This window comes from Salvia hispanica, chromosome 5 (assembly GCF_023119035.1).
Source record: "Salvia hispanica cultivar TCC Black 2014 chromosome 5, UniMelb_Shisp_WGS_1.0, whole genome shotgun sequence".
Lineage (NCBI taxonomy): Eukaryota > Viridiplantae > Streptophyta > Magnoliopsida > Lamiales > Lamiaceae > Salvia > Salvia hispanica.
In genome coordinates this window covers 32,305,105-32,321,905 of record NC_062969.1, presented here as the reverse complement: position 1 = coordinate 32,321,905, position 16,801 = coordinate 32,305,105, and the positions used below count along the sequence as shown (strand labels likewise).

Below are 16,801 nucleotides of genomic sequence, written 5' to 3'. Positions count from 1 at the left end.
TATAAATATTATATTTTCTCTTTCCACCTAACACACAAAATAAAACCTCCTAAAATCACGTGTTGTTCCACAAATGTGACATCTTTTATGGGACAGAGCGAGTACTTATGTGCCGCACCAACCATAAAACAATGATGAAATTTTTTGAACTAATATGAAACAATGATAATACTTTTTATACTATCATAAAATAATTATGAAACATTTTGTACTTCACATAGACAAAGATTTAACGCCGTTTAAACAAAAATAACGGAATGTACTAAATTGAAACATGAATGAAACATTTTGTATGATTTATGTAAACTTCAAACTTTTTGTACTAATATGAAATAAAAGTGATACATTTTGTATGAGTTATGTATTTACCCACAACTATTTCAGCTTCTAACAAACATTCTTTCAATACTTCAACTTCGGAGAGGATCACCTACGGCAAATCTCGATCCATCTCCTAATACACACTCACAAACATAAGTGATGGACCCCACCATCATTTATTATGTTTGTGAGTGTGTATTAGGAGATGGATCGGGACTTGCCGCAGGTGATCCTTACCGCTTCAACTTAAAACAAACCTTCTTTGAACAATCAACTTCAAATTTGATTTTTAATACATGCTCTCCTCTATGCGATCCCTGGTAAAAGTTAATATCACTAGACGTCCCTAAATTAAGCTATTAATACATACAAAATCATTTTTTAACTTTTTTGGACGAAAATATGTTTTTTATTTTTTCACTCTTTGTCCTCTCTCACACGTCTTCATGAACTCATCTTTCCTATTATGGTGCGAACCTAGGTGACACGTCTTAATGCAACGGACATGTTAAAGAACCTAGGATCCAAGGACTCGAGATCCATAACCCATAAAGCAAATAAAACCTTGAGTGTTGTCATCCAAAATTTAATACAAGTTGAATAATCAAGAATAGATTAAGGACGGGCCGAGAGATATTGCTCGATGTCAAAAGGGGTCAGAATCTATCACTCAACCAAGTAGCTTGTGCCACACAAGCTACTTGACCGAGTGCAGTTGAAGTTTAACCTTGAGTTATTTGCTTGATTTCAAGGTAGTTTAGGCTTGATCTTGACTCAAATTTGATGTCTAAGAGCACCTCCAATGGGGTAATGTATATAGAAAAAGTATGTCATCTAGCTACCTTTCTAAAAAGTAAAAAATAAACACCAAAGAGAAACGATATGTAGTTATTATCTAAAATAATAAAATAGTACAAGATGTTCCAAAATATTAGAATATCCACAATGGGGCGGAGAATAGCCCGTCCGATGCATCCTCCGCCCTATCATCCGCCAATGAAGGTGGGCAGCCGATGCGGCAGACGACGCATCGTCCGGATCTATCGTTCCCACCCCCGCTATGGGCGGACAATGCGACGCGGATTTGTTTTTTTTTTTAAACTTTTTTTATTTTCTTCTATAAATATATACCACTTTTACTTCTCATTTCACTCATTTCACTCCATTCTCTTCCCCTAACAATTTCTCTCAAATTCAAGTATGAATCCCAACAGTTTCTCCAATCCGAATAGCCCCCACGGATTGCCGATGTTCGACGGTAGTGGTGCCCGCTGGCCGGGTACAGAACCAAACGATTACTGGTCATTCGAGACGCCGGGTTCCATTTAGTGCAATTGGGATCCTAACACCCAGTACGATCCTGATTTCACCACGGATTCATACAGGCTCGACGACATGGAGCCGAGCCCCACTGCCCAGTCAAGAAAGTAAAAAACCAAGGTTAGAGCCAAGAAGTTACTGCATGTAGAGGTCCACCAAGAATATGCCCCACGGAGGACAAACTACAATATCGAGGGGACCATCCTTCTGACGAAGTATTGGGTTAATACTGGAGGACCCGGGTGTTCTATAACAACCAAAGGCAAGTCGTGTACTGGGAGCGCATTGTTGAACGCTACAACAAACAAAAGCCGGCGGCGTCTTACAAACGCAAGAGGGAGCAACTCCGCAAGCACTGGATTAGCTGAAGAAGCAGATAAACCTCTTCTCGTCCGAGTACACGGAGTGCATGAGGGAGCGGGGCAGCAGCGAAAGTCTTGATGCTGTCGTATACATCTTTGTACGACGACTTCAAGCACTACAACGTCTAGCTCTTGGTGAAGGAGAAGCCGAACTTCCAAGGAGGGATAACGCCCACATCCTCTGCGTCGAAGAGGGTGAAGTACACTGCCGCAGGTGACTACACGAGCAGCAATGGTGGAGTACCTGCAATGGACCTCAACGAGTCTCTACAATAGGATTACAGTTCTGGCACACCGATGTCCACTGGTAGGCATCCCATTGGCAACAAATCTTCCAAGAACAAGGGAAGGGGAAGGCGACGACCTCAGAAGACCCGCACCATGCCAGGCCATGCCCCGGCTTCGGGTGCGGCGCAGGACTATGGGGGCTTGGTCAGGGTCGCAGCGCAGAGGACGTTGTTGGACACGCACAACGCCCTCATGCACTGCCAGGACATAGATATAGCCCGATACCTCGAGAAGTTGATCGATGCTCCAATGCCAATTGGGAATGGACTAGACCATGTCTTTTGCCTTATCCGTTGTGCACTTGTTTTTATTTCCACTCTTCCTATCTTCCTCGCGCTGTAACTTTTTTTAATTAAATAAATGTAAGATTTGTCTTTAATTTGTGGTGTTTTTATATTTATTTTGCTAATTTTACATATTTGCAAATATAAAAAATAAATACAAAATAGTTAGTTAAAAGGATATGGCAGGATATATGGCGCCCCACTGCAGGTGAATGGGTAGGAGGATAAAATGCTGATGTGCCGGAGTATAGGACGCCCCACTGCAGGTGAATGGGTAGGAGGATAAAATGTTGATATTCCGGAGTATAGGACGCCCTATAGGGCGCCCCATTGTGGATACTCTAAAGACATAATACCTTCCCCATTTGAAATGATTTTTCATGAAAAGAAAAAAAATATAATAGTTATAAGATTTTACCTCATGGAGAGGCACGGAGAGATAAAGATACTTTTTAAAAATGAGAAAATGTATAATACATAATCAAATAACTTCCCCTTTGTAGAATGATTTTTCGTGAAAAGAGAGTAAATATGTATTTAGAAGATTTTATGTCTCCATTTACCTTCATCCAGAATGATGCACATTTTATTAACAATAAAACTAACTGCAAGTACAATGTAGAGATAGTATAGCTAAAGTGAGTATCAGGTATCGAATCACGGGGAAGAGAATAGCAAACTACTCCCTCTGTCCCAGTTTAGGAGTCACATTTTGCCATAAAACAATTTTAGAGTCACATTTAGAATTTTCTATATTTGGTCATACAATTTTACCCTATTGTTTATCAAAATTACATCAAAATGCAATTATCTATATTAAAATAAACCAAAACAAAAATAAAAAACTAAAAAGTCAAAAAGGGACTCACCTTCAACCAACTCACTTCATTTATTACACACTCTATCATCTCATTTCATTTATTACACACTCCACCATCTCATTTCACCATCTCACTTCATTTATTATACACTCCACCATCTCATTTCACCATCTCACTTCATTTATTACACACTTCACCATCTTACTTCATTAATTACACACTCCACCAATTCCTTAAAACTCGTACCATAACTAAATGTGACTCCAAATGTGAGATGAAGGGAGTATCTATCATAATTAGGCGTCCTATGCTGTCTAGGAGACACAAGGTTTTTGGTTTATTGAACCTGGCATAAACTTAATAAATATAATAAAATATGGCATAATGTAAATAATAACAATCAGTAAATAGAAAATATAGCATGTACTAATTTTTGTTAATGCATGTACTAATTTTTGTTAATGCATGTACTAAATTTTAAATTCCTGATAATGAAGCTCTTAGTTTTAAAATTTTGCCTAATCGTGGAAACAGTAAAAAAAAAAAACGAAAAAATGATTAAAAAATAAATGAAAAAGAACCAGTGGAGGACTGGAGATAGAGCCATAGAGGAATAGAATCGGGAATACAATGCCCACCTGCAAATCAAATTACTTCAAATTATCAGAAATAAATCTGTAATGGCGGTTGCAGCGGCCGTACAAGTCGGTAATCTTCCCTCCAAGTTTCAACGACCCAAAATCGCCGCCCGAATGAAGGCCAACTCTGCGCCACTATTCGTATCAACGAATCCATCCGACGTGAATCTACATCAGCTGCGAGAGCTGTACGCCGTCTGCGACCACTCCTGCCACCGCTTCCCCAATACCGACGGCGCGGGAAGCGTGGAGCCAGTCGACGCGCTCAAGCTCAGCACCGCCCTTTCCCACAGCTCCGTCGTCGTCTCCGTCTTCACGAATGCCGAATCGGTCGCGAGTGTCGGCGGAAATTGGATCAGAAAACTGACGCCCAAAAATGGGCGGCTGATAGGCTTCGGCCGAGCGGTTTCCGATTTGGTACTCACAGCCACCATCTATGACGTCATGGTTAGTTTTTATTACTCCATTCATCCAACTAAATTGGAGTTGTATTTAGTTTTAGGCATTTCTCAACTGAGTTGGAGTCTTTTTTTTACAAACGAATAAAACATCAAATTACTATCCTAGCAATTTTTTAGCACAATTTCTAGTTTTCGTGGAGTTTTGACTCACTTTAATTGGGACGGATATCGCTATTATTTTTTCTTTTAACTAATAGAAAATGAAATATTAAATGAACCTACATAACTCCAGTTCTATTAGGAAATTAATATTATATTTGGTTCATAAGATTAAATCTTATTACTTAATATAGTCATAAGATAATTAGATCTCACAACTTAATTCTAGATTATATCTTATAACTACTATTTTATGTAGGAAACCGAACACAACCTTATTGTACGTTCCAGTTTAGTAAAATCAATGGAGAGAGCATAATGCAGCTGAATGGCTTCTCTTGTTTTGCCAGCAAATAGTTGGTCAGGAAGCCATTTTAAGTTTTAACCTTACAAATATGACCCCACTGTTGCCTTGGCATATTTGTATGCTCTTACCTAATCAAATTAGAAGATAAAATAGTTATCTAGACTTAGCAAATTCATACAGATCGTTTCAAAATGGTGTGCAGGTTCACCCTTATTATCGCGGTAAGGGAATTGGTCGGACAATTGTTAAGAAGATAATAAGGTTAGTAGTAGCTGGTAGTGGTATGGTTACTAATAATCTCTGGGGTTTATGTGACATTCAAATTTCAAAGTATAAGTGCCTGAAAATGTTGCAGAATGCTCATTAACAGAGACATATATGATATAGCTGCCCTCTGCAATGATAACGAAAGGTAAATTCTTTATATTGCTACCACATTACAGCTTTGAACAACTTATAAGGTTTTACTACCTCTCCAGTTGCAACACGAAGGGAAATATGGGTCCAATTCTAATAGTCTTAGTGGTCTAGTATTTCACTCAAACTAAACCGATGCCATCTTCACATTACGTGCAGGCTATTTTTCAGAGCATGTGGATTTGGAGACGATATGCTGGGAGCGACTACGATGATGTATACTGCTGCTGCTGCTTCGGAGGAAGAGGATATGATAGTTGCTGGCAGAAAGCTGCTTCTACTTCCTCCTCAAAGACAATTTAAGCACAAGTAGACACATGTATATTCACAGGTAAAATCAGGGAAAGATGATAATTTGTAAACCATATTAAAAGGAAATTAACTTCAGTTCTTATAATTAAAACATGAAGAAATGGTGTATATGATCAATTGAATGACAAAACACAATCAAATCCTAACATATCCTAAAACTAGTTAAGATTGAATTCAAATTTTATACAAATAAATTATAATGTCTATTTAGTAAGATAAAATTGGGCTGAAAATCGGCTCAACTGGTGGGCTAATTCCTAGACCGGCTCATGTTAAGCTCAACCGATCAATTTTTCATGTCGCACATAATAAAAATTACAGAGTCCAAGCGAACTCTGTTATAAGCATACTTTTATATTAAACCTATCAATTCATTGAAATATAGTTTACGGGCCTAAATTTCAATTTGGATGTATTAAAGTGTAATTCTTTTAGAAGATATGGGCCATGGAAGATCCCTTATTGAGCTTAGGGCATCCACAACGCGATGAAAGGGATGGGTGGGACGGGCATCTCTCGGTGGAGGGAAAGCTAGGAGCCAGCCACGCTGGTGCTCCCTCCACCAATAGATTCACCCTCTCACTAAGAATGAGTGAAAGGTTTTTTTTTTTTTACGTTTTTTATTAGTTTATATTTGAAAATGTTAATTTTATTATTTTTGACAATAGCATTCTTACCTTTTAAACTTTTCTTTAAATAATTTCATCCACTTCGAAATATCGCTTTCCCTATTTTATTTTCACATCATTAATCTTCTCTTCTTTATTTTCTATCAATCACTCAATTTAATCTTATTCTTTTTCATTGACACCAAATTTAAATTTCATTATGTCTAGTGACTACGCAAGAAACAATAGTGTGATTGGTTCATTCGTGAAGGCTATAACATCAATACTAGGGGTGGGTCGATACGATATATCATATCGAAAACGTTGTATCGTGTATCGTATCGAAAATATCGATATGAGAGAATTTCATATCGTTATCGTATCGTATGGATAATATCAATATCATTATTGTATTGATATTTCGATATATCGTTATCGTATCGAATACCTGTATATCGAAAAATATATAATTTCAAAACTGAAAAATAACACAAAAATTAATAAAACTTCAACACAATAAAATAAATAGTGTTCTTATTAGGGTCTCATATATATATTTTCTAAATATATTAATGAATTAAATGGATTTATATATATTTATAATTTTAAACTTCAATATGTATTGAAAATTGCAATATGTTTTTATATATACTATATATATCGAATATTCGATATAAAACGATATATCGAAAATATCGATATATATCGTATATTCGATATAAAACGATATATGGCGATATAAGAAAATTCATATCGTTATCGTATCGATTCGTATCGAAAATTACGATATACCGAAAATTCGATAATTTTTCGATATTTTTCAATATGATACGAGCGATATATCATTTTTTTGATATTTTTTCCCAGCCCTAATCAATACTCTATCATTTGATAGGGAGTATTAAACAATACTTCATCCGTCCACATTTTCCAACTTTTACGTAGTCTTCCCCAAGGTGTATACGTACCAAATATCCCTACTCAAGCGTTCAGCACTATCCGTCTTTTTTATTCGATTCCTCCAACATACCTACAACACATATGTCCTTGATGTACGAGCATAGTACTCCCCATGGTGACAAAGTGTAGTTTTGAAGCGCATAACAACCGGAGATTCGGTTGTCAAAAATCAACAAAAAAGGAAAGGCTTTCTGGGATCAAGTTGTTGAAGCGCACAACTCCATATGCCTTCGTCCTCAAAAAGTATGAACTATTTCCTTTTTCTAATTTTGAAAAATTCAAACAACATACTACCCTTACACATCCTTTTATTTACAACTTATACCATCACCATTAACACTTATACCATTATAATAATGTGGACCCCACTCTCCACTACCCTTTCTCTCTCTCTTACTTTTCCCCTTATTTATTAAAACTCGTGCCGAACCCAAAGTTCATACTCTTTGGGGATGGAGGGAGTATCATTTTATTTCACACTAAATTAAAAAGTGAAAAATATAAAATAGTGATGATGTGGAAAAGAGATGGCTCTGAGATAGGCTCTGGGATAGGCTCTCATTGCAGGGAGAAAATGGTGATAGGCCCTGAGATGGGCTCCGGAGATAGGCCACCATTGCTAATGCCCATACAAAATCATTCAAAGCTCCCATGAAAAAATCTTTATTTATTTATTTTTTTATTTATTTTTTATTCAAACACCTTTCGGTGGAGGGTTCGTGGGTCCCTCATCCCTTCATATCATAACACAAAGGGGTACAATACTTGGCCACGCCCAAAAGTGACGTGCCGGAAGAAACTAATACAAACGCAATCAGCCCATCACAGGGGCAAAGCAAAACACAAACAAGAGATAATAAAGGCAAAATCACCACAAGAGTAAACAGAGGACAAGTCAGGGGTGGCTCAACACCTGCCTACTCTAAGGCGACCGCGTCGACCAACGGCCGGTTGTCTTCAAAGGGGATCAAGGCCTACCCAAGGTCATCCTCACACACGCGGATGTTAGGTATTCCCATTTCTTCCATTCGAACGATGGCTTTGAGCATTCTTGGGGCTGTCTGGTTGTTGAATCAGGTGTGTTCCTCAATCTCCAAGCCCATCTTGACAAGAAGATCAGCGGCTTTGTTCCCTTCCCGGGGGATGTAGGAGATTCGAAAGTTCCCATGTCTCCTGTGCAAGGCCAAGTGGGCCATGGCTCGGCGTGAATGAGCTGGTCCCCAGCTTGCACCCTTGGCTAGGCTGATTGCTTGGACGGCGTCTGATTCGACCCAAAGAGGCTGGGCGAACTCCCTAGCCAAGGATAGACCATGGTGGATGGCCAAGAGTTCAGCCTCCAATGGAAAAACCCTAACATGTCTATTTATACTAGGAGTGAAAAAAAGAGAAAAATAAAACAATTCTTGGTAAAAAAAAGTCACATCTCGGACAAAACGCCTGACCGGGCGTTTCCCACTGTTCATTTCGCCCACTCGCATGGAAAAAAAACAGATTTTCGGCAAAAACGCCTGACCGGGCGTTTTCTGGTTGGCAAAACGTCCACCCGCGCATTTCTTTCAGCTGCGCGACTTTCTTAAAACGACCATAACTTCCTCATCCGGGCTCTGATTGAGGCTTACAAGGTACTCACGCGAAGATCATTTGTACTTCAACTTGATTGGGAGATTGAGGTCTGAAACAGACCCCATTTCCGATTTGGCTCATCATATGGCTTCACTTCTCCTTCTCTTGGTTTGGCACTTCCGGATTCACATCATCCTTTCCTTCTTTTTGAAAGGATTTGTCCACAAATCCGGTTCTTTGATTCTTCTTTTGGACACCCGGATTCACATCATTGCGAAATTCTATATCGATACCGTATCTCATTTTCGGTATACCGTACTTTTGCGATATACCTTACTTTCAACATCAATGAAAATAGATAATTTGAGTTTTACGGTATATACCTTAATTTACGGTGTATACCGAATTTTGGTATGCAGCGGTATACCGCGGTACATAAAAATTCATACTGTTACCTTACCGAAATTCTTTCAGTAAGATATGATACCTTACAGAAAATTCAATATTTTTGATACGATAAGGGCGATATTTCGGTATTTTTTCTCCACCCCTATGCGAGTGTGTGTTACTACCTCCATAACCAGTTATATATATTTCCCATCTTTTTCATTTTTGGTCTATTTTTTTCCTAATTATCTTTTATTTGGATTATTTTTGGTATTAGACTATATATTTCATTAACTAATTCACTTTCATTTTATTATAATACTAGTACTAATACTAATACCACCCAACTTTTTCAATCACTAATTTTTAAAATTCATGTCAAGTCAAAATGTAATAAATATTGAGGTGAAAGGTGAAGGGAGTAATATAAACTCCTAAAAGACTCTTTCCTTTATCATTCGTCCCCATAAAAATATCTCATTTCTATTTCCTGAAAGTTCTACCAAAATGCATTACATATATTCAATTTATTTATAGAATAACACAGGGTCCCACCAATAAATACTTTTGGCACGAAATTTGAGAAATTAATTTTAAAGGTTAAAGTAGAGAGAATAAAGTAAGAAAGATGATAAGAGTAAAGTAAGAGTGTGAATAAAGTTTTTACCAAAAAAATAATAACACAACTATTCTTTACATTTCTTTAAACTCTTGCTCACACCAAATGTGACTTCTATTGTAAAATGGAGATTGTACTCCGTCTCGTAGAAATATATCATATTTTCTTTTCGTCCATTCCATAAAAATAGTCAGCAACTATTTTCTCCTTCTTTTTTACTGGCTCGTCATCCACTATACAATTTCAATAATTACCATGTCAATTATCTCTTACTTTATGATTTTTTGAATTGAGGGAACACAGATTCTCTGCTGTGCAATAAAACACAGCATGAGGTGCTGTGGTATAAAACGCTACCAATATTGAACAAAACGCAAACTTTAAAGTTAGTTTTATTTCAAAGACTTCTGCCCACAATTAAATATTCCTACACTACAACCTTACCCCACGTTCATTCTCTCCCATATAAGTTATAAGTATATTTATTTATATATATAAAGCAGATTTCAATATTTGTTCTCAGTAATTAATAAAATTTGTATTTGCATGATTAATTATTAAAAAAGAATTCGCACTATTTATATTTGCAAGAATAATAAACTGAAAATTTGGCTAAATACTACCATTAACGATTCATTTTCAAACGGTATGATACTTCTTTAATCTTTACAATTACTTTTTTAGTTTATTATAATATATTGTATGCTAATATAATTATAAAGCTTATTTCAATATTTTTTGTTATTAATTATTAAAATGAATTTGCATTAATAATATTTATAGAAGAAGTGCAATATAATATATAAATGAGTGAATTACAAAAATAGTCCCTGGACTATGCGTTTATCTTGCCAATGAACCCTGGACTTTAAAAATATTCTCAGACAATCCTGGACTAAGCGTTTATCTCGAAAATGGTCTTTTTTCACTGTTTCGTGACGAATATACCCTTTTGGAAGATTTTGGGGGGTTTGGGCAATTTGGTCTTTTTACATTTTAAATCTGATATTATTTTAGTGATATACTAAATTTGATATTATTTCAAAATTATCATTCTTCTTCCCTTTTTCCATCTTTCACTTTGTTTCTTTATTTCAATATTAGATTTAATTTTATAAAATTAAATTTTAAATTTTGATTTTTAAATATCAATAAATTTTTTTAATTATTAAAATTACTATTAAATAATAAATTAATAGTTTTAATCAATATTTGATAGTGTCTAATATTTAATCAATAAGGTACGATGACGCCTTAGTTTTAATCAATATTTAATAGTTTTAATCATAAATAGATCATATAACACGATTTATTCCGAAATAAATATGCATCTAATGTATAGGAGAATTTGACTAAAAATATTATGAAGTTGACTAAAAATTTGACACTACTAAAAATTTGATATAGGAGAATTTTTGTTGAAATTTTCTAGTTAATTTTGATTGTTTTCAAATTAATAAACGAAAATTATATTAGTCTTACATTAGATGCATATTTATTTCAGAATAAATCGTGTTATATGATCTATTTATGATTAAAACTAAGGTGTCGTCGTACCTTATTGATTAAATATTAGACACTATCAAATATTGATTAAAACTATTAATTTGTTATTTAATAGTAATTTTAATAATTAAAAAATATTTATTGATATTTAAAATTGAAATTTAAAATTTAATTTTAAAAATTAAATCTAATATTGAAATAAAGAAATAAAGTGAAGGATGACAAAAGGGAAGAAGAATGATAATTTTAAAATAATATCAGATTTAGTACTTTACTGAAATTATATCAAATTTAAAATATAAAAAGACCAAATTGCCCCAACCCCCAAAACCTCCCAAAAGGATATTTTCGTCACGAAACAGTGAAAAGAGACCATTTTCGAGATAAACGCTTAGTCCAGGATTGTCTGGGGATATTTTTAAAGTCCAGGATTCATTGGCGAGATAAACGCATCATGGACTAATTTTGTAGTTCACTCTATATAAATTTATATAAAACTGGTTTCTATTTTGTCATTGATTACTAAAAATGAATTTGCATTATTGATAGGAATGTGTGTAACAGTGATAAAACTAATGAGTATCATTATAATACATAAAATATATCATCATAAAGAGAAATATTATTCATCTTTAAAATCAATAATTTATACTCCCTTATTTAGGTAAATCTAAATCACATCACAATCAGCTTAAAATATTTAAATATAGGGAAAAGGCATTAAAAATGTAGATAATGGAACGAGGGAGGGCCATAATAGTAGTATTCAAATATTTAATTATAGGGGAAAGACATTAAAAATGAAACAAAGTTTAACGTTTGCGTTTTATTCATTACATGTTGCGTTTTATACCACAGCACCTCATGCTGTGTTTTATTGCACAGCAGAGGATCTGTGTCCGTGAGTAATAACAGTTGTATACTTGTATTTAAAAAAAATGGAGAAAATCTGCGAGAGCGAATCGCGGCCGAAAAAGGTGTGGGCGTGATAGGCATTAAAAGCAAAAGCAAAAGCAAAAGCTAAAGCTAAAGAAGAGAGAAGAGTATGGGGAAGAAGGAGAAGGTATGGGTGGAGGTTTGGGTGATCTCTGGTCGAGGCCTGCGGCGATGTTCATCATCTCTGTGGAAGCTCCAATGGTACGCCGTGGGATGGATTCATCCCGACCACAAGTACTGCACCAAGATCGACGCCTCAGGAACATCCAACCCCCTTTGGAAGACTGGGTTTTCGACGGCGCTTGAATTGGATGATCCACACTTGGTTCTTCACGTTGAGGTCTACAGCCGCGACCCCATCTTTCTTCGAGACTCACTCTTCGGCTCCGTAACTGTTCCTTTCAAAGAATTTCTGGACAAATATAGCCCCGATTCTCCGGTTTATGAGGTCGGCAGCTTCCAGTTGAGGAAAACCAACTCCAACAAATCTCTCGGATTTGTCGATGTCTCTATTCGGATCTCGCAACACAGACAAGAAGATGAACACCCTGCTTCCTCATATCTAGGTACCATTCACCATCTCTCTTGAGTAGTCATAAATTTATTTGGGGAAGTTTTGAAAGGTGGTGTTAGATTTATAAGATAAAATAAGAGTGATGATGTATGAGATAAGCTATTATAGGAATTATCTAGCTAGGAGTAATCTAATTTTGTATTGATGCATTGTCACGGACAACTGAACAAGAGATAAGATTAGTTATAGTTTTTAGACCATCTTCAATATTACACTAAAACCTAAAATGAGATAACTTCGTAAGCAATCTCATTTTCGAGTTTTTGAGTAAAAAATACTAGTACCTATTTTCAGGTTCACACAAACAAAGCAAAAATCTTTTTCAAAGTTCATGAGTAAAATGACATAATATAGATAATACTAGTATTCTTTTAAGTTTGAGTTTAGTGCAAATAGTCAGAGTAAAATCGTGACATTTACACTAAATGGTTGGAGATGCTCTTAATCACGAGTAATCAAAGCAACTGATTGAAATAAAGTTTGATGAGTGTATCGGGCTCTCTCTCCCTCTCTAATCTTGTCATTATTGAGGCCGACCAGATACATTGTCACTAGATAAGATTAGTTATGGTCTTTAATCACTAGTAATCATAGAATGGATTATAGTTTGATGATTGTATTGGGCTCACTCTCTAATCTTGCCGTATGCAGGCGGTGATGAGGGGTTCAACTTGGACAATCTTAGTGGCGCACCTAATTTGGACAAAGGCAAATCCCACCAAACAGAAACCAACCATCAGACTGCAGCCAGCACCAGCAGCAGTTACCAGCCACCACCACTGCCGCCGCCTCCATCTAATGTGGGATACATTCCCAACTTCTTCCCCGTCACAAGTAACTACGTGAACATGCCAACTGTGACAGGGCGTGGGGTCGGAATGGGACTAGGGGCTGGAGCATTGGCCGCGGGTGCAGTCATCTTTGGAGATGATTCCATGCCAACTTATCCTCCTTTCTAGAATTTCATACTTATTGAAAATGTTTCTATGTAAATCTGATATGATACAAAACTAATGAATTTTGAGTTGATCAATGAGTTCGCTACATGACATGATTATATGAACTTCATTGAATACTAGCAATTAAGTATGTCATAACTCTAAGTTGCTGCCAGGGGAGGAGCCTCAAACACTCCCTGCAGGAATTCGTCTACAATAGATAAAAATTCGTGAGACTTTTCTTCATGGGGCACATGGCCACACTTGTCAATTACTCGGAAGGAGGATCCCGGTATAGCTCGCGCGAGCCTCTCAGAGTTCCAAGAGGGGACAAGCCTGTCTGTGTCTCCCGTTATGATCAGAACTGTTTGTGATGATCAAAATCATATTATTTCACCAACTATATTGAGGCTAACAGACTAGTTACTTTCAAACCTGGACTCGAGATTTCACTCAGCCTCTTATCCTTTGATACGGACGCAGAGTCTGTCAGTATCGTGACCGTGAACTCTGCAAGCGCCCTGTCCCAGCCCTTCACCATCAACGGCTGCCAATTATACCCTCTTATCAGCAACAAAAACATCCATTGCATAGATAATCAGACGCAAGTAAGTAGTACTCACCTTTGTATAGCCTTGTAAGACGTCGTCAGTCACTTGTTTCGAATCATACCATGCAATGCGAACGGCTTGTGTTCCAAATTTATCAATTATCATTCTTATCTGAAACATTATGTAGAGGCCAAAACAAGACTATATATATATATATAATCCCTATATATGCATATGAATTGGAAAGTTGAAAAAGTAGGTTACCAAAGTTACACCAAATGCAGAGAGCAAGATTGCTGAAAGAGTTTTCTGATAAAGAGAGTATATCATGCCTCCTATCCATTTTGTGAGCCCCATTATCAAACTCACAAACATGAAAAGAAAATTGTCCCTCGTATTCGAGTCGAGACCCTTCCTCTGATTCTGATTGTTTCCCTTTTGATTTTCTTTAACAGCACTCTTTATAGAGAAAGGTGCAAGAATAGCGGGAGCAACAAGGATAAGAGCAGCCACACGCTCAGGCGCCTCAAAATACGTGTCTACAGCTACAAGTGCACCGGCAGAATGGCTGGTGCAAACAAACAATAACAGTTACATGTAATCTTTATGTGAGTATAACGCAAAACAATAGCGTACCCAACGAGGACGGCCTTGTCAGCAGCCAAGAAGTCGATGAAGTGCATTGTTGCCAACACAGAGAACATCATCGAGTATGGATTCAAGGGTTGGCTCCCGGATGAGGTCTGCCCCCTTGAGGTCAATCCGAAGGCCGGTCTGTCAAATGCAACAACTTGAGAGCCGGTGGCGTCTGCTAATGGTTTCATGACTCGGCTCCACGAAAACACTGAGGCTCCAAAGCCGTGCAACAAGATGATAGGGTGAGTGAGCCTTTTTTTCCCCTGCTGCAAAGCATCACTAATAATCTTGTGGTGTATTTGCACCCCATTAAATGTAGAGAAACAACTATCGGAATCAGCTAAAGTAGTTGGATCCTGTGTCTCATCCTGATTTATTGTAGCAACAACTCTTGGCATTGGTTTCTCTCTGAAAAATAAGCACAATTAAGTGTGTATGTGTGTAGAGAGAGATAGAGAGAGAGAGAGAAAGAGAGAGATTTCAAATTGAGCTGAGTTGATGCATGATACGTTGCAGGAGTTTGATGCTATTTATTCACAACGGTAAGTGTTGTTGGGGTAGTATTAAACACAGCGGTAAGACAAGTGTTGTTGACTAGTAAACTCAGTGTGTACTGTTTTGTTTTCTTTTTCAATTACTCCCTCCGTCCCGGTGAAATCCACGTTCTTGAGTGGCACGGGAATTTAGAAAGAGTTGTTAGGCAGAATAAGTAGAGATAAAAAGGTAATTGATATTTTAATAATGAGATGAGAGAGAGGTTTATTTCTAAATATAGAAAATGAACATCTGAATTGTACTCCCTCCGTCCCAGATAATTTGAGACACTTTGACCCGACACGGGTTTTAAGAAATCTAATGGAAAGTGAGTTAAAAAAGTTAGTGGGATGTGGGTCCTACTTTTAAAGTATTAGTTTCATAATAAAATGTGAGTAGGAATGAGTTAGTGGACCTCATATTCCACTACGAAAAATGATAAAAGTGAAAGTGGGACAAATTATGTGGGACGGACCGAAATGGAATATTGGGACGAATTATCTGGGACGGAGGGAGTAACAAACTAAAAATGAAATATGGACATCTTGAGTTGGACATAATGGAATACTTATTTTGGAGGATTCATTGTTTAATAGTAGTACTTTAATTTGTATCGATGAATTCATGCATAAAAGGAGAGGCATGAAATGAGATAATCTATATCGATATAGGGATATACTCATATCATTACACTAAATATTGCTTAAACATAAAACAAATCACATCCATTCATTTTTGCAATCTATATAACTATATGAATTAAAATGAACTTAAGAAAGGATATTTTTTTGGAAAATGATTTTTTGATGTAATGTCTTTATAAATTATGCTATAACATGTGTTTTTACATAATACAATTTATTTTTTACTAAATAACCTAATAGTACTATATATTGAGCAATGTTTTGTGATTTTTAGATTCAACTCTAAATAGAGTAAATCGAATAATTTTTTGGGGAGGTGTTTTATCGAAATTACACCAAAGCCGTAAAATTGATTCTTGAAACTTTTGTTATTCTAACTAAAAAGAATTGTATAAAACCATTTTCAGTGGAGATGTATTCAGACCCCAATTTATTCATAAAGGAATTTACTGGATGACATTAAAATATCATTATTTTATGCAAATACTAATAAAGAGAAATACTAGTAATAAATGAGTATGAGAAATACTTGAATTAGATGTTCTAAAAAATAAACAATTTTTTTTTATAATACTAAAGACTGAATATTTAGATTAAAACAAGATATCCATCCACTATGATATGCTTGTGAACGAATGAACGGTGCCTGAATTTTCTTTTTTTATCCCTTCTTATTTCTTTCATTATTGCAATTTGTAAATAGATTTACCATATT

At 36.1% G+C, this 16,801-nt stretch overlaps 3 protein-coding genes across 3 annotated transcripts; 2 read left to right on the top strand and 1 right to left on the bottom strand.

The window, feature by feature from the left end:
* The first annotated feature begins 3,994 nt into the window (after positions 1-3,994).
* Positions 3,995-5,732, top strand: LOC125190777 (probable acetyltransferase TAP2). The gene is made up of 4 exons (XM_048088173.1): positions 3,995-4,481; positions 5,104-5,162; positions 5,257-5,313; positions 5,478-5,732. Exons 1-4 carry the CDS (start codon positions 4,077-4,079, stop codon positions 5,629-5,631), a joined length of 675 nt encoding a protein of 224 aa, XP_047944130.1. The 5' UTR covers positions 3,995-4,076; the 3' UTR covers positions 5,632-5,732.
* Positions 5,733-12,318: 6,586 nt separating this feature from the next.
* LOC125186347 (BON1-associated protein 2) lies at positions 12,319-13,816 on the top strand. Its single transcript, XM_048082699.1, has 2 exons — positions 12,319-12,775; positions 13,435-13,816. Exons 1-2 carry the CDS (start codon positions 12,319-12,321, stop codon positions 13,740-13,742), a joined length of 765 nt encoding a protein of 254 aa, XP_047938656.1. The 3' UTR covers positions 13,743-13,816.
* LOC125186346 (2-hydroxy-6-oxo-6-phenylhexa-2,4-dienoate hydrolase-like) lies at positions 13,736-15,404 on the bottom strand. The gene is made up of 5 exons (XM_048082698.1): positions 14,909-15,404; positions 14,537-14,840; positions 14,345-14,443; positions 14,157-14,268; positions 13,736-14,085 (listed from the first exon to the last, which is right to left on the bottom strand). The coding sequence occupies exons 1-5, from the start codon at positions 15,304-15,306 to the stop codon at positions 13,883-13,885; spliced, it is 1,116 nt and encodes a 371-aa protein (XP_047938655.1). The 5' UTR covers positions 15,307-15,404; the 3' UTR covers positions 13,736-13,882.
* Between the last annotated feature and the right edge of the window lie 1,397 nt (positions 15,405-16,801).

What these genes read in the sequence shown, in the direction of transcription:
- LOC125190777 (XM_048088173.1), top strand. Translation starts at nt 4,077, where the DNA reads ATGGCGGTTGCAGCGGCCGTACAAGTCGGTAATCTTCCCTCCAAGTTT. An exon ending in ATTGTTAAGAAGATAATAAG is followed by an intron (nt 5,163 to 5,256) that starts GTTAGTAGTAGC and finishes AAAATGTTGCAG; the next exon opens with AATGCTCATTAACAGAGACA. An exon ending in CTCTGCAATGATAACGAAAG is followed by an intron (nt 5,314 to 5,477) that starts GTAAATTCTTTA and finishes CATTACGTGCAG; the next exon opens with GCTATTTTTCAGAGCATGTG.
- LOC125186346 (XM_048082698.1), bottom strand. Translation starts at nt 15,306, where the DNA reads ATGCCAAGAGTTGTTGCTACAATAAATCAGGATGAGACACAGGATCCA. An exon ending in CTGCATTTGGTGTAACTTTG is followed by an intron (nt 14,444 to 14,536) that starts GTAACCTACTTT and finishes ATAATGTTTCAG; the next exon opens with ATAAGAATGATAATTGATAA. An exon ending in TCTTACAAGGCTATACAAAG is followed by an intron (nt 14,269 to 14,344) that starts GTGAGTACTACT and finishes TATAATTGGCAG; the next exon opens with CCGTTGATGGTGAAGGGCTG.
- LOC125186347 (XM_048082699.1), top strand. Translation starts at nt 12,319, where the DNA reads ATGGGGAAGAAGGAGAAGGTATGGGTGGAGGTTTGGGTGATCTCTGGT. An exon ending in CCCTGCTTCCTCATATCTAG is followed by an intron (nt 12,776 to 13,434) that starts GTACCATTCACC and finishes TGCCGTATGCAG; the next exon opens with GCGGTGATGAGGGGTTCAAC.